This window comes from Suncus etruscus, chromosome 9 (genome assembly GCF_024139225.1).
Source record: "Suncus etruscus isolate mSunEtr1 chromosome 9, mSunEtr1.pri.cur, whole genome shotgun sequence".
Classification (NCBI taxonomy): Eukaryota; Metazoa; Chordata; class Mammalia; order Eulipotyphla; family Soricidae; genus Suncus; species Suncus etruscus.
In genome coordinates, this window is record NC_064856.1 from 96,340,464 (window position 1) to 96,361,297 (window position 20,834).

Sequence of the window (20,834 nt, forward strand, 5' to 3'; positions counted from 1 at the left end):
GGGACTGGAATGCCTATTTCAGAGGGCTTCTGGGACTGCCCTTCCATCCAAGATGCCAGTCCTGGCAGAACCAGCGCTGGGCAAGACTAGAGGCACCAGACCTAGCTCTGGGCAGGGACAGTCCCACTGGGGAAAGGCTGTTCTAGGACGTGGACGCAGAGAGGTGGGCAGCCATCACAGGGCCTGGTAATTCCACCAAATCAGGAGCTTGCAGCCAGGCACAGCAATCCAGAAGTGCCATGGCACTGGCCCCACTCCAGCCATCCATTGACCAAGAGAAAGAGCAGGTCCAGCCCAGCTGGCAGTGCCTGGACAAAAGGGGAAATAAGGGAGGGAGTGATTGGAGTTGGTTCTCCTTCCAGGGAAGACAGGTGGGGCAGCGCTGCAGAGCCCAGCAGGAGTCGGGGACCCAAGGAGGCAGTGAGAAGTATAAGGCGAAGAACAAGGCCCTGTGGTCACGGTGAGGCATCCAGGACAGAGATGGGTGACGGGGGGCAGGAGGAACACAGCTGGCCCGCCCAGCTTCCCAGCTCCCGGGGCTCAGGGTCCCCTGAAGCTCAGAGGAAGAGTCCAGAATGGGGCTCTCCTGAGACAGACTGGGGTGGGGCTCAGAGACCCTGGCAGTTGGGGCTCGGGAATAGCGCCCCCTGGTGGTCCAGGAGGAACTTGGTGAAGGTGTTGATAGGATTGATGGCCTTGAGGGTGATGGCTGCATCCTTGGCCCACAGCAGATTGGGGCCGAAGACCACGGCCAGGTTGGTATTGGTCATCTTGTTCTGCTCACAATGGGCAGAGACCTGTGGAGAGAGTAGGGGGTCAGTAGCAGGAAGCCTGGCAACCACTCCACCCACCTCCTTCTCTACAGCATGGGCTGAGCTGCTCTCACCTCCACCAGGAAGGCGGTCAGGAAGAGCAGCACCTGGTAGTTCTCGGCCGGCAGCGCACGCAGGGCCTGCTGCGTTGCCTCCACGCGCTGGCTCTCATCGATGTCTGCAAGGAACGGGAGAGTCACGCATGGGGACACTGGATGATGCAGAGAGCCCCATGGTACACTTAGAGGGGACAGGGGCACTCACTGAGGAAGCCCACTACATGGGGGTAGAGGTCAAAGGTGAGCAGGGGCTCAGGAAGCTCCCGCAGGAAGGTCTTGAGGATGACAGCCGGGAGGTGTAGCTCGTTGTACTGGTCGAAGTCCACGGGCAGTCCTGAGAGAAGGGAAGAGGATAGGAGGAGGAGGGAGGGCATTGGTGGGGTCCACACAGCTGTGTTTATAGCACCCTGAAACCCTTCCAGAGGTCCCTTGTCTCTGGAAGCAAGACAGGGTACGCAGGAGTGTCTCTGGTATCAAGTTATTCTGCACACCCAGTGGGCTTGCTAGAAGCAGCAACCAGAGAGGATGAATCCCACTGGCCTACACCCAGAGCCAGGGCCACAGAAGGCCGAGACCCCCCACAAAATCACAGACATGCCCCACCACAGACAAACACTCACCCCCCCACAAACTCATACACACATATACATGCATATACACATATACAACAGTCACAACTATACACACATCACACACAGACATACTTATACAGACACACACAGACACAAAGACACACATACCTCAGAGACAGTCATATACAGACACTCAGTCACAAACACATGGACAGTTAACAAACACATATACCTGGACACAGTCATGCACACAGACGCCACAGAAACACAGATTTATATTCATGCACATGGACAGTTTTGCTATCATGCATGGACATAGTAGCACATGGACACAGATGCAAACAGAAACAAGCCACCACACAGTCATACATGGACACACACTCGTAGCAGCACAGGGACAGTCACAGACAGTGTCATGGACACTCACCCATGTTGTACTTCTGCTGCACCTCCCGCACCACCGTGGTGTTGGCCGACCTCCGGAAGATGCCCTCGGTGCCGAGAGCTAGGGGCAGCAGGGGCAGCTGGTGAGTGCTGGCGTTCTCGGAGCTGTACAGAGCCCCCTCTCTGTCAGGGGCACCCCCACTCACCGTGGGCCCGCAGGTAAGCCACAGTGTCCCGGAGCACGAGTGGGATGGGGTCCTGCTCAGGGCTCTTCTCCTGGAGTCTGTGGGGACACGGCAGTAAGCCAGGCTACAGCCCCCCACCCCAGGCCTGCCCCTCTGCATACTCACTGCTGCAGCGAGACCCCAAACTGTTGGTTGGGCAGCGGCGGCCGAGGCGGCATGGGCTTGGGGGCCGTGGCAGGGCTCTTCTGGGTAGATCTGAGGAAGTCGTCGTACCTAGAGGCAGGTGAGAGCTAAGGCCTCTCCTATCCTGGAACCTCACCCTGAACCCTTTCTACACCAGGAAGTGAACAAGCTCAGCAACATGACTTAGAGTCTTCCTACAGCACAGGCGGAGTGCAGGCTGGGGCCCATCTCTTGGCTCCTTCTGCTAATCTCGGGGTTCTTCCACCTTGCTCCGGCCCCCCCCCCACAGGACAGGCGCCATCCGGCCCCTTACTTGAGCACTTGGCGGGGGATCCCCAGCTGTTCCAGCTTCACGTGCTCGCTCAGCTCGCTCAGGTAGTTCACGTAGAAGATTTTCTGTCCAAACTTGAAGCTGTGTGTGTGAGGGGGGACACAGGGCATGGCTGAGGTTGGACACCCCCCCCCCAACAGGCCGGTCCAGGCAGGGGCAGCATGGGAAGGCCAGGCCCAGCCCTGCCTGCAGACCTGATGATGGGCTTGAAGAGGATGAGCAGCGTCTTGATGAACATGGTGGGGTGCACAATGTACAGCGCCTTGATGTTTTTCTTGTACCTATGGGGGGGCACCACATAGGGTCTGCTCTGATCATGAGGTCAACTGAGAAACAGGGGGCCAGGAAATGGTGAGGTTGGGGAGGAAGTTCCAGAGAGGCTACAGAGCCCAGGGAATCAGAAGCTGGGAGTCAGCCCGGGATCCCCACGCACTTGCGGTCGAACTCTCGGTAGGCGTCACGCAGCCAGCTGAGGGACGGCTTGTTGTCACTGCTGAGGCCATGGTGCAGGTAGAGCAGCGTGTAGTCACTCTCCACGTACTGGTCCAGGGTGTGCTTCAGGTACCTGAGACAGAGGAAGAAGAAGGGAGGGAAGAAAGAGGAAGGGGGAAAGAGGAAAGGGGAAGGGAGGAGAGAATACAGGGTGGGGGACAGATAGGCCTGTCAGCTCCACACCCTGCACAGGTGGGGTCCCCGAGAAGACAGACCCTGGTGCCTTCCTCCACATCCCCTGTGCTTGTGGAGGCTGTGCAGGTGGGGGTCAGGCTGCACCCCATGCTTCTGTCAGGGGCAGTTCCTCATATTCTCCACATTGAGTCAGGACATAGCCAGCCCACCAGGGGTCCCCAGCCCCATCAGGTCCTCTCAGTCTTATTTATTTATTTTAGTTTTTGGGACACACCCAGTGGCACTCGGGGATTATTCCTAGCTGTGTGCTCAGAAATCACTCCTGGCAGGCTCAGGGGACCATATGGGATGCCGGGTAAAACACCCAAGTTGGCCGAGTGCAAGGTAAATGCCTGACCCGCTGGGCTATCACTCCGGCCACAGGCCCTCTCAGTCTTGCTGCAGTTGGCCATATTTTTACTTTTTTTTTTGTTTGTTTTTGGGTCACACCCGGTGGTGCTCATGGGTTACTCCTGGCTGTCTGCTCAGAAATAGCTCCTGGCAGGCACGGGGGACCATATGGGACACCAGGATTTGAACCAACCATCTTTGGTTCTGGATCGGCTGCTTGCAAGGAAAACACCGCTGTACTATCTCTCCGGGCCCATATTTTTACTTTTATCCTTCCAGCTATGAAGCAGTTCCTGTTTACCTGCTTCCTGCAAGAGTGTAAGTGGGGGGTCAAGCCTGGAGCTGTCCAGTCTCACCCCAAAGACCCCTAGATGACAGGAGCTCGGCTTGAGGCTCCATCACTCGAGCCCCAGGCGCAGACTGAAAGACTTGGTGCTGGGAAGAGTTGTGGAGGCCCAGGGTCTAGTGTCAGTACCTGGCCCAACATCTCTGGGTTCTGTCCCCAGCAGGGAGGTGGTGTGGTGAGGAGCAGAGCGCAGAGCAGGAAAGGAAGCCCAGAAAACCTCAGGCTGGGGGATAGCAGGGGAGCAGGGGAGGAAGGTGGGCAGGAGAGATGAGAAGCAGCCCAGGATTTAACAAATGCCAGGTATGACCTGACCTAGCTGGGAAAGAGACTACCATGTGTGGGTGCTGGCATGCAGGTGGCAGTGCTGAGTCAGATTCCAGGGATTCACACCATGAGTGGTGCTGGACTGTGATTCCCATCAGGATCCACTCTGCAATAGTCACTCCTGCACACTCTGAGCACTGGGCAGAGAAGCTTCTGAGCTCTCCAGCAGCAAGTCTGACTCAGGAGGCAATGAAGCGCCATCAGCAGGCTTCACAGAGCGTCGGCATCTCTGACTCACAGAAATATATTCTAGGGGCTGAAGCGATAACACAGCTGGTAGGGCATTTGGTTTGCATGTGACCAACCTGGGTTTGAACATCAGCATCCCATATAATCCCTGAGCCTGCCAGAGGTAACTTGTTTATTTTTCTTTTTTTTGTTTTTGTTTTTGTTTTTGGGTCACACCCGGCAGTGCTTAGGGGTTACTCCTGGCTGTCTGCTCAGAAATAGCTCCTGGCAGGCACGGGGGACCATATGGGACACTGGGATTCGAACCAACCACCTTTGGTCCTGGATCGGCTGCTTGCAAGGGAAATGCCACTGTGCTATCTCTCCGGGCCCCAGAGGTAACTTTTTTTTTTTTGGTTTTTGGGCCACACCCGGTAACGCTCAGGGGTTACTCCTGGCTATGTGCTCAGAAGTTGCTCCTGGCTTGGGGGACCATATGGGACACCGGGGGATCGAACCGAGGTCCGTCCAAGGATAGCACAGGCAAGGCAGGCACCTTACCTTTAGCGCCACCGCCCGGCCTCCAGAGGTAACTTTTGAGCACAGTGCTAGAAGTAACCCTTGAGCGCTGCCAGATATGGTCCAAAAATACAAAAAAACAGGGCCCGGAGAGATAGCACAGTGGCGTTTGCCTTGCAAGCAGCCGATCCAGGACCAAAGGTGGTTGGTTCAAATCCCGGTGTCCCATATGGTCCCCCGTGCCTGCCAGGAGCTACTTCTGAGCAGACAGCCAGGAGTAACCCCTGAGCAACGCTGGGTGTGGCCCAAAAACCAAAAAAAAAAAAAAAAAATACAAAAAACAAATAAACAAAAAATATATATATATTCCAGTTGAGCAGGTAACCAGTGGGAAATCACAGGCCTTGCATATGTGAGGCCATGATTTCCATCCCTAGAACTGGGGTGGTGGTGGTAAGGGAAGTACCCAGGGGCCAGGATATGGCCCTGATGACCTACCAGCACTGCTGGCAGTTGCACACACATCCCCCAAATAAATGAAAACAGGTTCAGGGGCCAGAGAGATAGCACAGCAGAAAGGCATTTGCTTTGCATATAGCCAACCCAGGATGGATCCCAGTTCAATTCCAGATATCCCATATGATCCTGAGCCTGCCAGGAGCAATTTCTGAGCACAGAGCCAGAAGTAACCCCTGAATGCCACGGGGTGTGACACCCCCCCCCAAAAAAAAAGCAATGACGACAACAACAACAACAAAAAAACCCAGGCTCAGGCGCTGATCTTCAGGAAGGGATGCAAGATGAATAGAAAGATCTTGGGCCCAGAGAGATAGCACAGCGGCGTTTGCCTTGCAAACAGCCGATCCAGGACCAAAGGTGGTTGGTTCGAATCCCGGTGTCCCATATGGTCCCCCGTGCCTGCCAGGAGCTATTTCTGAGCAGACAGCCAGGAGTAACCCCTGAGCACCGCCGGGTGTGACCCAAAAACCAAAAAAAAAAAAAAAAAAAAAAAAAGAAAGATCTTTGGAGTGACCAGAGCAATGATCCAGCAGATAACATGCTTGCCTTGTAAATGACTGACCTGGGTTTGATCTCTGGCATCCCAAATGATGCCCCGAGTCCACCAGAAGTGATGCCTGAGCAAAGTCAGGAGTCAGTCCTGAACACCACTGGGTGGTCCTAAAACACACACACATCACATCCCCCACAAAAAAAAAAAAAGAAAAAATTTTTGTGGAGAAGGCTTTTCATTGCAGTCAGCAAAGAACTGAGCAGCCAGCCCACTGCCCAGGGCAGAGTGGGGGGCCATCGTGGTGGGCTATAAATAGGCCCTCTCACAGGATGTGTCCACAGACAGAGCTGAGAAAGTCAGAAGTCAGAACTGGGCCATCCTCCAGGGAATGACGGGAGAACAAAAGCGGGGGTTGGGGGAGTGGGGAGGTGACAGTCTGAAACACAGTGCAGCTGACAAATGTGTGCGCATTCCTGTAGACATGTGTGCGTGTGTGTGAGTGTGTGTGTGTGTGTGTGTGTGTGTGTATGCAAGAGAGAGAGGTGTTTTTGAAAGCACTTTCTTGAAGAATGCTCAGTGCTCAGTTGAGAAAAACACGATTTAAGAACGAGCTAATGGTTGAATCTGTGTGGCCAAAGCAACAGGACAGCAGGACAGCAAGGAGGGCATTCACCCTGCAACAGCCTACCTGGGTTCCATCCTTAACACCCCTTTGGGTCCCCCAAGTTCTGCCCCCTCGGCACTGCTGGGTGTGGTCCAAAACCAATAAAAGACAACAGAAATTAGGGCTGGAGAGATAACACAGCAGTTGGGCCTTTGCCTTGCATGCGGCTGGCATCCCAGATTGTTCCGTGAGCCTGCCAGGAGTAATTTATTTATTTATTTATTTATTTATTTATTTATTTATTTATTTTCTTTCCTTCCTTCCTTCCTTTCTTTCTTTCTTTCCTTTCTTTCTTTCTCTCTTTCTCTCTTTCTCTCTCTCTCTTTCCTTCTTTCCTTCTTTCCTTCCTTCCTTCCTTCCTTCCTTCCTTCTTTCCTTCCTTCCTTCCTTCCTTCTTTCTTTCTTTCTTTCTTTTCTTTCTTTCTTTCTTTTCTTTCTTTTTTTTTTGCAAGGCAAGTGTCTTACCACTGTGCCATCTTTCAGGCCCCGATGGTAGAGCATTTGTCTTCCATGTATGAAGCCATGCAAATGTGCACACATTTCCTTCCTTCCTTCCTTCCTTCCTTCCTTCCTTCCTTCCTTCCTTCCTTCCTTCCTTCCTTCCTTCCTTCCTTCCTTCCTTCCTTCTTCCTTCCTTCCTTCCTTCCTTCCTTCCTTCCTTCCTTCCTTCCTTCCTTCCTTCCTTCCTTTCTCCCTCCCTCCCTCCCTCCCTCCCTCCCTCCCTCCCTCCCCCTCCCTCCCTCCTTCCTTCCTCCCTCCCTCCCTCCCCCCTTCCTCCCTCCCTCCCTCCCTCCCCCCTTCCTTCCTCCCTCCCTCCCTCCCTCCCTCCCTCCCTCCCTCCCTCTCTCTCTCTCTCTCTCTCTCTCTCTCTCTCTCTCTCTCTCTCTCTCTCTCTCTCTCTCTTTCTTTCTTTCTTTTTTTTTGGTTTTTGGGTCACACCCAGCAGCACTCAGGGTTATTCCTGGCTATACGTTCATAAATTGCTCATGGCAGGCTCGGGGTACCATATGGGATGCCGGGATTTGAACCACCGTCCGTCTGCATGCAAGGCAAAATGCCTTACCTGCATGCTATCTCTCCAGCCCACCAGGAGTGATTTCTAAGTACAGAGCCAGGAGTAACCCCTGAGCACTGCTGGGTGTGGCCCATAAAAAAAAAAAAAAGACAGCAGGAAGGTGCAAGCCAATAGTGAAGCGCTAACCCCAATGCTACTCTAATTTAAGACAGATTTCACAGCTGTCTCCATTTTTTCTTTTCTTTTTTTTTGTTTTGGGCCACACCCAGCAACGCTCAAGGGTTATTCCTGGCTCTGTGCTCTGGAATTACTCCTGGCAGTGCTCGGGGGACCATCTGGGATGCTGGGGATCAAACCTGGGTCAGCCACATGCAAGGCAAACACCTTTCCCACTGTACTATCTAGCTTATATGATATCTGTATAACAAGATATATGTGGAGCTTTGTATATGGGGTTATGGGGAACAGTGCTGGGCAACAAACCCAGGGCCTCACTCATGCAAGGATGAGCTTTGCCAATGAGCTACATCCTATAGTTCAATCTCTTTCTCATGTTTTTGTTTGTTTGATTTTGGGGGGGTTTAAACTGTGGGGTACACCTTGTGATAGGCTCTATGCTCAGTGATCACTCTTGGAGAGGTTTGGAGGACCCTATGGAGGGCTAGGGATTGAACTACTATGTCTCTGGTCCTGCTAATTTTATTGGTCTAAATTCCTGAATTGTGTCATTATTTACTAAGGCAGACAGTGGCATTTCATGTCTGGGACCTCACCTAATCCCAGAACAGCCCAGCAGATTGGTACAATTCCTAGATCTTGAGGGCTCAGACGCGCCCTGACCCTGGCATGCAGCTGCTCAAGGGAGAACTGGAACACCACATTGGGCTTTTGATCTGAGCCCTCACCCCGGATCTGGAGATGGTGTTGACAGAAGCCAAGTCTGAGACATTCCGATGACGGAAGCAAGACTGGCCGGGGTGGGGGAGGAAAGGTTCCTCCTGGGGTGGACGCTATGAAGCCAGAGGAAGGCCCAGATTGTGGATAGCCTCCCTCAGCAGCTCTCCCCTGAAAAGAAAGCACTTGTCTATGTTCCTCCTAACTTCCACTCAGCTCTCCCTTGGCCGGGAAAAGATCTATCTCATCATCAGTGGGGAGAAGTAGGACTCAGTGGCCCTCTGGCCCTGTGAACACCTGACCTGGTTCAGGCCCACAGGACAGCCTGTGGATGTGTGGCACCCTGGAGGTGTGGCTAGAGGAGGAGGAGGAGGAAGAAGAACTCACACACTCAGGCCCAGACATTTATCTGGCCTGTCTCTGACCCTTGCCACCTCTTCTGCACAGCCCCTTGGGGCCCCAAGAGGGGGACAGGAAGAGCAGAAAGAAGTGCCGCCTGTTAAGTGTCCACAGGCAGTTTCTGGCTAGCTCCATAAAACCTCACTATCTGAGAGACAGGAGTGACAGCACTGCAGGGAGGGCACTTGCCTTGCACATGGCTGACCAGGGTTAAATCACAGGCATTCCCATTAAGTTCCCCCGAGGCTACCAGGAGTAATTTCTGAGCACAGAGCCAGGAGTAAACCCTGAGAGCTGTTGGGTGTGGCCCAAAAAAAGGACACCTCATTACCTGAGCCTCAAGCAGCCAGTGGTGGCTGCCCCCTGCCCTGGACAGCAGTAAACCTGCAGCCGCAGAGCTGGAGACAGGACAAAGCAACTACGTGTGTGCTAGGCGGCCTGATCTGAGGGGCAGAGAAGATGGACGGGAAAGAGCACACGTGCCTAGTGTATGAGTTTCCAGGGCACCCACATTGAAAGCACCAAATTTTCCCAATACGCAGATCTCTGTGCGAACAAGGGAGAAGCCAAGGGTCTTCCCTCTGAAGAATGGATGCTCCCACTTCTGCTCACTCACTTTGCACTCCAAAACCCCCAAGTCAGGAGACTTGCATGGATGGATACACTACCCAGGTTATACCTGGGACTAGCAACCAGATTAGCCCTGGGCCAGCCTGGAAAGGGTACCAGTCTACTGTGGAAGGGGCTTTGACTTCTACTCCGACACCAAACCAAGCCAAAGCCACGAGACCAAGCCTGATCCCTGCCCAGAGCTGCTCTGCTGTCAATCAGCTTCCCCTCGGGAAAGCAGGTCTGCCTGATAACCTTTGGGACTAAATGGGAACCCACAGCAAACTGGGCCTCTCCCCCAATTCCCTACAAACACTCACCCCAAGAGCTTGCTGTGATCCAGCTGGTGGCTCGGCGGCATGCGGCAGGCACTGAACACAATGATCTTCCGCCCATACTTGTCATCACCTGAGTGAGGAGGGAGAGGGAATGTGGGTGAGGGCCGTCCAGTGTGGTCCAGGCTCACAGTGGCTGCCTATGCTCAGGTACAGCACCAAAGACAGAAAACAGGATCACTGAGAACGACATGGGTCAACTAAACAAATAACTTGACTGGAGCCAGTGAGAAAATATGGCGGGTAGGGTGCTTGCTTTGCCCAAGTTCAATTCCCAAGTTCAATCTCCAGCACTGCATATAGTCTTCCCCAGGTACGATCCCTGAGTGCAGAGCCAGGAGTACGCTCAGGCTGAATACTGCTGGGTGTGGCCCTCAAATGAAAATAAATAAAACGACCTGACTTTGTAATGTACCTTACATCTGGGGGTGCAGAGACTCAGACATTTGCCTTGCATACATCATCCTAGTTCCATCCCCATGTTCCCTACAGCACAGAGCCAGGAATAGGATACCTAGCATGGTTAGACAGGGTCCCCAAAGCCAAACAAACAAATACCATTGTTTTTTTTTTTTTTTTTTTTTTTTTTTTTGGTTTTTGGGTCACACCCGGCAGTGCTCAGGGATTATTCCTGGCTTCACGCTCAGAAATTGCTCCTGGCAGGCACAGGGGACCATATGGGACGCCGGGATTCGAACTGATGACCTCCTGCATGAAAGGCAAACGCCTTACCTCCATGCTATCTCTCCGGCCCCACAAATACCATTGTTTAAAATAAGCTATTTAAAAAAAAATCAAAGCTGAGGGAAAAACCCTAAGTCTATCGTTGGAGGAAAGAATTCAGGAAAATGTGGACTGTCCAGCTAGAAAATGGGATTCCTGGAGAGCAGGTGACAGGCACTATGCTGGGCCCGGAGAGATAGCACAGCCGTGTTTGCCTTGCAAGCAGCCAATCCAGGACCTAAGGTGGTTGGTTTGAATCCCGGTGTCCCATATGGTCCCCGTGCCTGCCAGGAGCTATTTCTTTTTTTCTTTTTTTTTGGGGGGGGGGGCGGGGGTCACACCTGGCAGTGCTCGGGGTTACTCCTGGCTGTCTGCTCAGAAATAGCTCCTGGCAGGCACAGGGGACCACATGGGACACCGGGATTCGAACCAACCACCTTTGGTCCTGGATTGGCTACTTGCAAGGCAAACGCCACTGTGCTATCTCTCCGGGCCCTGCCAGGAGCTATTTCTGAGCAGACAGACAGGAGTAACTCCTGAGCACTGCCGGTGTGACCCAAAAACCAAAACCAAAACAAACAGACAGGCACTATGCTATACCACCCTCAGAAGTGTCCCAGCAGTGCCGGAGAGATAGCACAGTGGTAGGGCATTTGCCTTGTATGAAGCTGATCCAGGATGAATGGTGGTTTGAATCCCGGCATCCCATATAGTCCCCGTGCATGCCAGGAGTGATTTCTGATGCAGAGACAGGAGTAACCCCTGAGCACTGCCAGGTGTAACCCAAAACCATACACACACACACACACACACACACACACACACACACACACACACACACACACACACACACAACCCTGATGGACCTGGGTTTGATTACCAGCATCCCATATGGTCCACTTAGTCTGCCAGGAGCAATTTCTGAGCGCAGAGCAAGGAGTAACCCCTGAGCACCACACCAAGTGTAACCCCAAAACCACACACACACACACACACATGTCCAAGCAGCACCCCTAATGCAGTCAGGCCCCCCGAAAGTATATGTGCAGATACCAGGGCCCCATGTGGGACAAGCATGACTACAATTGACTGAGTTTGATTTCCACACCACATGCCCAAGAGCTGGGGTTCTGGACCACATGGCTAGGAATGGAGCAGGGCAGGTAGTGACCACTGAGCATAGCTCCTATAAAAATTAGAAGACAACCTAATCACCTGGAAACGTACAGTCCAGGAATACCAAGACCATTCATATTATGGTTCCAACACCACTTGTCGCTGGATCCAGAAATGCCACCAGTCCTCAGACCAAACCCCAGCCCCTGAAGCACTGCCTCCTCTTGCACAGCCCCTGGTGAGCTTTGCTTTTGCTCTCTTCTGTCTCCATGGACAATTCGGATGGACACAATCATGCAGAAGTTACCCTCTGTGCCAGTTTCTTTCCCTTGGCGTGCTTTTGGGGCTTGTTCACAACAAGAATGTCTCCATACCCCATTCTTCTCTGGCAAAATGCCAACAATGTACTGGGACCATATGGTCTTTTTTCGTCTTTGGTGGGGGCGAGGGCGCATTTTACTCTGGAACCATCTGCACCCCAACCTGAGATGTACATGCAGTTCTTTTTTGTTACCAGGTGGTGCTAAGAGCTCACTCTTGGATCTGTGATCAGGGGTCAGGCCTGGCAAGATTAAGGGACCCTTTGAGGTACTGGGGATCAAACCTGAGTCAGCTACATGCACAGCAATTACACTACTCTTTGTATTATTCTCCACCACCCTGCAATTCTTCTTTCTTCTTTTTTTTTTTTTTTGGTTTTGGGGCCACATCTGGCTGCACTCGGGGGTTACTCCTGGCTCTGCGCTTAGAAATTGCTCCTGGCAGGCTCAGTAGACCATATGGGATGCTGGGAATCAAATCCATGACTGTCCTGGGTTGGCTGCATGCAAGGTAAGCACCTTACCACTATGCTATCTCTCCAGCCCCCTAATTCTTTTTCATTCCATGACATTCCTGTTCCATTTTTTTTTACCTCTCAGATACCCCTAAAATAAAACTACTTTCCTTTCTTTTTGTTGTTTTGGGGTCACACCCAGTGATGCTCAGGAGTTATTCCTGATTCCACACTCAGAAACTACTCTTGGCAGGGTTCAGGGATTGAACCTGGGTCAGCCACGTGCAGCACAAGCATCCTACTGGCTATACTATTATTATTCCAGCCCAAAACTACTTTAATTCTAAAAAAATCAGAAATTTTGAGTGGCCAGAGAAATAGTAGAGAGGTCCTTTACCCAAGGCAGGTCAGCAGTCCCTTCCCAGCACCCCCCCCCCCAGCTGAACTGATGCCCATCATGTGGTAACTTTGCCCAGTTTAAGAATCTGCCTCCCCTGCTGGCTGGAGGCAGTGAGAAGACAGAAACTGTGTATGGGCCACCGGGGACTCTGCTGTCCCAGAGCCCAGCATGTCACGGGGTCCCATGGTAGTCTAGGCATGAATGCAGTCACCATCAGCGTCATGCAGCAACTCGCACTTGGATTCCCCTCTCCTTTATTTTGTGACAGTGCCAAGGATTGTAATGATGCCAGGGCCTCACCCAGGCCAGACATGTGCCCTCCCACTGAGCCCGCCCTCTGTGTCAGAGTGAGTCTATTCCCAACAATACCGGGTTACCAGACTGCTATAGACACAGGGTCTCACAGGGGGCCTAGGGTGGAATCTTCTAAACTCACATGCAGAGAAGCAGTCCTGGACAGTGTAGGCGAGGAAGCTGTTCTGTACTGTTTTGCTGACAGTGCCAGGGATGGGGCTTTGGGCTCAGACTATGACTTTCCCTCCCATAGATGGCGTGGAAGTCCTAGAGTCCTCCTCAACCCTCAAGATGGAGAGCAGAGACTGGAGCAATCGCACAGTGGAGTGGGCACTTGCCTTGCACACACCAATCAGATTCAATCTCTGCTACCCCATAGTGCCCCCCAAGCAATGCCAGGAGTGATTCCTGAACACAGAGCCAAGAGTAAGCCCTAAGCATCACCGGGTGTGGCCCCAAAACAAAAACAACCAAGATGGGAAAGGCCCAGATTTCTGCCAGGCCAGCAGCACGTGAACCCTGGGGCCTGTTTGGCTTCTCCCGAAGATTCTGATTCTGACGGAGGGCAGAGGGTGAGACAGGACAACCCAGGCTCACAGATAAGTCAAGCTTTTAGGCCCCCGGGGTTCCTGGTACCAACCTGTCCACATAGGGGTTGGGGGAAATGGAAATGCCAGGTTGTGGGGGACATAAGTGGAGCACAAGAGATTCCATAAGCCTCCTTCCACCGTGCTCCTAAGCAGCTCACAGCCCTCCCTTTGTGGCTGGCAAACTTGAGGGCAGGTGGGGCAGAAGGGCTGAGCTCATATGCTCTGGAATTTCAAGAGCTGGTGACTGGTAAACCACCGAAGCACTCTGCTGTGGGAAGGGAAGGGCAATGCATCTCTCCAAGTTCCCCCCAGCATCCTGCAAATGAGAAGCTGGTTTTCCAGCCAGCAAGGCACACTGATGCTCCAGTGCCATCCGAGAAGCATTTCAAGCAGCCACACAGCTGTACAGTATGCACTGTGCATACTCTCCCTGTGCAGAGACCGGGTTTACCCTTGCCCACCTTAGCTCCTCTGTGTTTGCCAAGGAGGAGAGGTGTTTTCTTCCCTGTTTCCTCAAGGCCAATGGAACAGGGCTAGTTCCAGAGAACCAAGCTGGACACAGTCAGGACTTGGCTAGGCTTGGGGGCATCCAAGGGATCTGGGAGCAGCTGGCTAGCAGGACTCCCAGATATGTGGGGAAGGTGCTATGGGAAGCCCTTGCCTCCCTAGTGGGAAGGCCCAATGCCCTGGTCCTTAGCTAGCATGCAGGGCACTTCCAAAGGCCCGGAAGAACAGCACCCAGCCCTGCAGACAAACCTGGGACCTGGAAAGTACCAGGAATGATTTTGGCCTGTCTCGGGAGAGTGTGGTCCTGCACACCCCCAGCAGCAACGCCACCGTCAGCAACTCTCCTGGGTGATAGCTGGGGTGTTAATCAGCAACTGAGGGGGTCAGGAGGGAGTGGACATTCTGGGAACCAGGGCCACTGGTCCCTCCCCACCCCCGCAGGGCAGGCCAGGACAAAGATGCACACCCCAATACACGTACTCCAATACACTGGTTAAATTGTTTAACTGTAAAGGAGTTTGGAAGCCAACGGACTTGGTGCTAGAGTTTAAAATCCACAGGCACAGGGGAACTGTAGAGCCACAAATAACAGCCTTTTCTGTCTTTCCGGGAGCTGGTTCCCAGCATCGCCTGGGAAGAGCCCTCCTGGGCCAAGGTCACTCTGGGCCGTGGGGCCGAACAGAGGACACAGCGGGGTCAGTCCCGGCCCTTCCCTCCCCACGGGATACTTCTCCGGTTCACATGTCCAAGACTCTGGCCCTCCCGAGCTCCCCAGGGTCTGACCCCAGCACACTGGCAATGCCCATCCTGGCTTCCCAGTAGTCAGAGAGACAAGAGGGCTCCCCCTCCCTTGGAGGCTGGAGTGATAGATAGTAAGGAAGATATTTATTTGCCTTGAACATGGCTGACTGATGTAGGTTCAATTCCCAGTATCCTATATGGACCCCCAAACCCACTAGGAGTGATTCCTGAGTTCAGGGGCAGGAATAAGACCACAGCACTACTGGATGTGGCCCCCAAAACAAACAAAAATAAATAAACTATAAAAGCCACCCCTCCACACTCCCTCAGGGGCCAGGTCAGCATCATATTCCCACACAGCCTCCCACAATTACCCTGATTCTTTTTTTGGGGGGGGGGGGAGGGGAGCCCACACCCGGCAGTGCTCAGTGTTACTCCTGGCTATGTGCTCAGAAATCGCTCCTGGCTCAGGGGACCATATGAGACACCAGGGATTGAACTGAGGTCCATCCTGGGTCAGCTGTGTGCAAGTAAAACGCCCTACTGCTGTATTATTGCTCCAGCCCTACCCCGATTCTTGATTCCTTCCTGCTCCCACAAATAGGGTACATTTAGACTGGCCCCACCTCCTGGAGTCCAGATTTGCAGCCCACCTAAGGGGCACCTCTCTCCAGTGTGACTCGGGCTGCTGAGGGGTGTGGAGGTCACCCAGTGGGTTGAGGGGGCATCTTTTTTGCTAGGCCCTGGACCAGCTGGTCCAGGTATGAAGACAGATGGCCTAGCCCCTTAGGAACCCTGACCAGGTTATCGCAGGGAGCTGGGGGTTGACCCTTCAGAGTTGTTCCGGGTCTAGCTGAGCCCAGAAGCTTTGGGGAGAGGCTGGAATATGGGGAACACACATGATATCACAACTGTAGAAATTCCATGGATGCTGAGGATAAGCCTCTCACGCTGCCCTTTTGTTCTGGGCCCCATATTCTGGAGAGATGATGCTCCCCGTTTCCCAACTATCAAGTGCCTCCTGAGCCCCTCAGCCAGCAGCACCCGGCTGGTTCCAGGGGGCTGGTGCTTCCTGTTCTCTCCCCCACTGCAGGGTCTCCCCATAACTCAGCCTCTCAGAAGCCATAAGTGGGGCAGGGTGACCAGGCACCCTATGATTCTTCCCCCAGCAGGGAGAGAGTAGAAATAGACACACACAAACCCCTGGCATCTGTGGTTCCTGAACCATCAAGATGCTTAGGGTGGGGCCAGAGCAAGAGCACAGCAGTAGGGCGTTTGCCTTGCATGCGGCTAACCCAGGATGGACCTGGGTTCGATCCCCGGTGTCCCATGTGGTCTCCCAAGCCAGGAGCAATTTCTGAGTGAATAGCCAGGAGTAACCCCTGAGTGCCACTGGGTGTGGCCAAAATAAACAAAAAATAAATAAATAAAAGATGCTTGGGGCTCATGGTGGGTAATGCGCATGCGGACTACAGCACCCTTTCTCAGTGCAGTCTTTGAGGTTAAAGGGTCACACAGCCCCTCTCTTGGGAGGCTTCCTCAGAGCTCGGGTCTCAGGGGGACCTCCTGGCTCCCCAGGCACTGATGAGAGGGAGCAAAGTGAAAGGAGGGAAGTTGGGGACACTCCTTGGGGTCAGCTCCACTCTGCTCTGGGCTGAACTCTGACATTCAGGATGGGGTTCCTCTCTGACCCATGGGAGGAATAGATGAACTCAGGGAAAGTCTTTGAACCACACAACGGGCCCCTCCATAATACAGGTCACAGGTGGGACGGGGTGATGTGAACAGACCCACAGCCAACACAGTGAGTGTGAGAAGCTGGGACCCGCTCCCAGTGATGCTGGGGATGGAACTTGGGGCTCCAGCATACAGAGCATGTGCTCTGGACCTTTGAACTGGTTTGTAGCACCACCCACAATCCCCAGAAATGTCCAGGTCACGTGGTACTAGATGGTACTGAGGATTAAACTCAGGCATTGTTCAGACAATGCCTGTACCCAGCTTCACCTGTGGGACCTTCTCTCTGGACCATGAAATAGAGACAGGGGCCAGACCACAGAAGGGTGCTGGGTTGACATGTGAGGTTGACATGGGGGGCTGCAGTGAGGGTCTGAATGGAGTAAAGGATGGATAAGGGATCTGGATGGAGTGGGGGGCTTTCTGGAGTAAGGGGGTGCAGTGAGCTCTCTGGAGCAGAGGGTTGCAGTGGGGGGGTTATTTGGAGTGGGGACTGTTCTAGGGACTGGCTGAGGCCGAGTCTGTGGGGTCCTCAGCCAGGCACTCACCTGCCACCTCCACTATCTGGTGCCGGGCGATGTCGTAGTACGGGTCATCCCACTTCAGGTGCGTCACGGGCTCTGGGGAGCTGCTTTTGGAGTCATCTGAGGAGAAGAGGAGGGTGAGGGGTCTGTGGGGGTCATTCACCATCTCCCCTAGTTCCAACCCAGCTTTGCATCCCAGCATCAGAAAGGAAGGGGTTCTCTGTGGGCAGTTCCGCACCTGACTTAGGGAAGTCGGGCAGCTCATCCGAGGGCCAGTTCCTCTCGTCAATGGACGCCAGCTTGAGCTGGTTCAGGGCCTGGCTAGTGTCGGTCAGTGTCAGGTCGTCCTGTAGCTCCGAGAGCGGGTCCATGGCCAGTTTGCGCTGTGGCCTTGGCCCACAGAACCTGAGGGGAAAGCTGGGGGGAGGGGAGGGAGATTCCTTCAGCGACTCACCCCCTTAACAGCGACATCACTCCCTCAACAGGCCCCCTGGGGCACCCTGGCCCTGCTCCTCCACCTGTTCATTCCGGCCAACAATGCCATGTGGTTCCAGGGCCGCTTCACTCACAGCCATTGGGCACAGGGCCAGAGACAGCAGCTGGAGCCAAGCATGGCACGCTCGGGCCTGCCCTCAGCTCTGCCTGCTAAGAGGGAAGATTTGAGTCTAGCCCCCAATGCCCCCCCCCCATCGGACCAAGGAGTCTCTGAGTCCCAGCCAGTCTTGGGGGACCCCAGAAGATCCAGGGCTACAAGGCTGCAAAAACTCTGGGAAGCTCCACAGCCCTGGTCACCTGGGACCCCAGTTCTCCCCATTAAACCCTGAGCCATAAAGACTAGATCCCAGACCTCGGTTGGGAGTCCACATGTCCACCAGGACAGGAACTGGGCACAGGAGTGGAATGTGCCTGCCAGCCCCTGCCTGCTGGTAACAGCGGGGTTCCCTGGCCTGCACCACACTGGGGAACTCCTAATGTTGGTTCCAGGGGTACCGGCCAGCATCTGGAGCAGTGGTCCTCAAACTATGGCCTGCGGGCCACATATTGTATTTGTATCTGTTTTGTTTCTTCATTGCAAAATAAGATATATGCAGTGTGCATAAGAATTCGTTCATAAGTTTTGTTTTTACTATAGTCAGACCCTCTGGTCTGAGGGACAGTGAACTGGCCCCCTGTTTAAAAAGTTTGAGGACCCCTGATGGAGGCTCCTCACAGACTGTGCAGCTAAGATGAGGAAGGGGAAGGCCGTGACAGAGAGCCCGAAGATTCGGAGTGAACACAGATCAGTGACAGAGCTTTGACGGGGTCTGACAGCATCTGACATGGGCCTCCAGGATGATGCGGGTGCAGGGAGGGCCTGGCACTTGTGAAGCAAATCTCCCTCTCACCAGCCCACTCTAGGGGGCCAGTAGGGGCACTTCGAGCCGCCAGCTAGTCCAACCCCTAAAAAGAGGCTGTGCTAACCCCACTGCATTCCCAGATCCCCCAAAAATGACATATATGGTCAAAGAACCAGCAGTCTGCAGATAAGGAGCGACAACGAGACCCAGGCGCCTGTGGGAGGAGAGGGGAGAGCAGTGGGCTGGGCGCCAGACCCCGGCACCTCAGGGTTTTCAAGAACAAGACAATCTGCACCACAGTGGCAACCTCGGGGAAGGTACACGGGCTCCCAGCGCCTAGCAACAACTGCCCTGTTACCACGACAACCAGCAAGTGAGTCAAAGGCGAGAAGCCCAAGCCCCCCCCAACTCAGACACAGAATTCACCCTCTCACACTCATTCCTCATGCACACACTCTTTTTGTTTATTTGTTTGTTTTTTTGGGGGGAGTCACACCCAGCAGTGCTCAGGGGTTACTCCTGGCAGGCTCGGGGGACCATATGGGATGCTGGGGATTAAACCCGGGTCCATCCTGGGTCGACTACGTGCAAGGCAAACGCTCTACTGCTGTGCTATCACTCAGGCCGCTATACTTTTCTCTTCTAATCAAAAGCTCAGTCCCTTCCCATGCTCAGGTGTGAGCCTTGAGAATGCCTGTTTCTCGGAGTGCTGTGGGGTGTCTCATCCCAGTCCCAAGGCTCCCATCACCCTACATCTCAGGGATCCCACCCCACACTCTGCTACCAATGTCTCCCTCATTCAAAAGGCAGGCTGTGAAGGTCCCTCCAAGGGACCCCCCAGGCCAGGTTACAGGAAAATTCAGCTCCAAGATACCCCAATCTAGGCTGGAACCTGGTCTCACTTCTATTCTGACACTGTCCAGGCCTCCCTCAGCCTGGAGCTTCCTCAGCAACTGGTTCAGCCCGGGCTATAGTCACCCAGGAAAAGTCCAGTTCCCACGCAGGAGCCTGAGATAAAGAAAGTCATGAGGATGGGGGAGGTCTGACTTTGTAGAGAGAGGACCAGAGAGAGAAGGGGGAGAGAGGGAGAACAGAGAAAGGAGAGAGGGACAGAGAGAGAGGGGAAGGAGGGAGGGAAAGAGAGAGAGACAGAAAGAGAAGGAGGATCTTTTCCTATCTGAGACTTTGGTCCTCACTTGGAGAAGTGAAGGCTGCTCCCAGCAATGTGAATTCTTCAGCATTCTACCACCCTGGACTGTGGGGCTGGAGAGCCAGAACAACAGCTAAGAAGCTCAATCCCAGGCACCCATATGGTCCCCTGAGCACTGCACAGCATGATCCCTGAGCACAGCACCATGAGTAAACTCTGAGAACCCTTAGGATTTACTTTGCCAAGTATGGCCCCAAAAAACAAAGTCAATCATGTACTGAAACAAACAACAGATGCAGAAGGGGTGCTGGGAGCTACAGATATGCCACAGAGGGAGAGGAACCCCACCACCAACAACAACAGGGAGTCCAAATTAAACAACACCTCATTTCGAGGGCACCTCCTCTTCTTCCTCCTCCTCCTCTTGTGCTTTCAGGGACAACTGAGCCCCCACCCCCACCTGATTCCATAATCTCCTTGGGCAGCCTAACTAACCAGTTGTTCTCACCTTTCATTCCACTGGCCTCTCCCCTCACCCTCAACTCACACCTGTTACCCTGGGCCCAAAGCTTAGCACTCCATTCCCTGGGGAAGCAAGAGAAGCCAGCAGAGGAAAATTCTAACAGAAGAGACTGAAAACAAAATATCTCAAATGGGGATGGGGTGACAGTACAGGGTGTTTGATTTGCACACAACTGACCCGGGTCTAATCCCTGACATTCCAAATTATTTCCCCCCTCCTTCCTGGCACTGTCAGGAGTTAATTCTAATTCCTAAGGGAAGAATCAAGAGTAACCCTGAGCAATGCTTCTGAATGTAGCCCAAACCTCCTCCCTCTCCCCCTCAAAAATTTCCAGTTGCTTAGAACTCCAGCCCAACTCTACTCTACAGAAGTCTTTCTGCTGAGATGATGTTTCCTTCTCAATAGGTAAAGCATCTAGCTTTATAAAAAAAATTTTGTGAATCACTTTAGGTCAGAGGTCTCAAACTCGTGGCCCGCAGGCCATTTGCGACCCTCTGTACAACATTTTGTGGCCCTGCCCTAGAGGAATCTTTTTTTGTTTTGTTTTGTTTTAGTTGTTTGGGTCACACCCCCCAATGTTCAAGGCTTA

General features: G+C 53.4%; 1 protein-coding gene across 1 annotated transcript in view; it reads right to left on the minus strand.

Moving 5' to 3' along the window:
- ARHGAP1 (Rho GTPase activating protein 1) overlaps positions 1-20,834 on the minus strand; it is a 23,037-nt gene continuing 2,203 nt past the window's right edge. The window contains exons 2-13 of the mRNA XM_049779692.1: positions 17,474-17,652; positions 17,260-17,355; positions 9,814-9,901; positions 2,960-3,091; positions 2,721-2,807; positions 2,509-2,607; positions 2,178-2,285; positions 2,034-2,110; positions 1,871-1,948; positions 1,077-1,205; positions 887-990; positions 1-797 (exon numbers count right to left, since the gene is read on the minus strand). Of these exons, the coding sequence (XP_049635649.1) occupies positions 609-797; positions 887-990; positions 1,077-1,205; positions 1,871-1,948; positions 2,034-2,110; positions 2,178-2,285; positions 2,509-2,607; positions 2,721-2,807; positions 2,960-3,091; positions 9,814-9,901; positions 17,260-17,355; positions 17,474-17,606 (1,320 nt within the window). The 5' untranslated portion in view covers positions 17,607-17,652 and the 3' untranslated portion in view covers positions 1-608. The remainder of the gene's footprint in view (positions 798-886; positions 991-1,076; positions 1,206-1,870; positions 1,949-2,033; positions 2,111-2,177; positions 2,286-2,508; positions 2,608-2,720; positions 2,808-2,959; positions 3,092-9,813; positions 9,902-17,259; positions 17,356-17,473; positions 17,653-20,834) is intronic.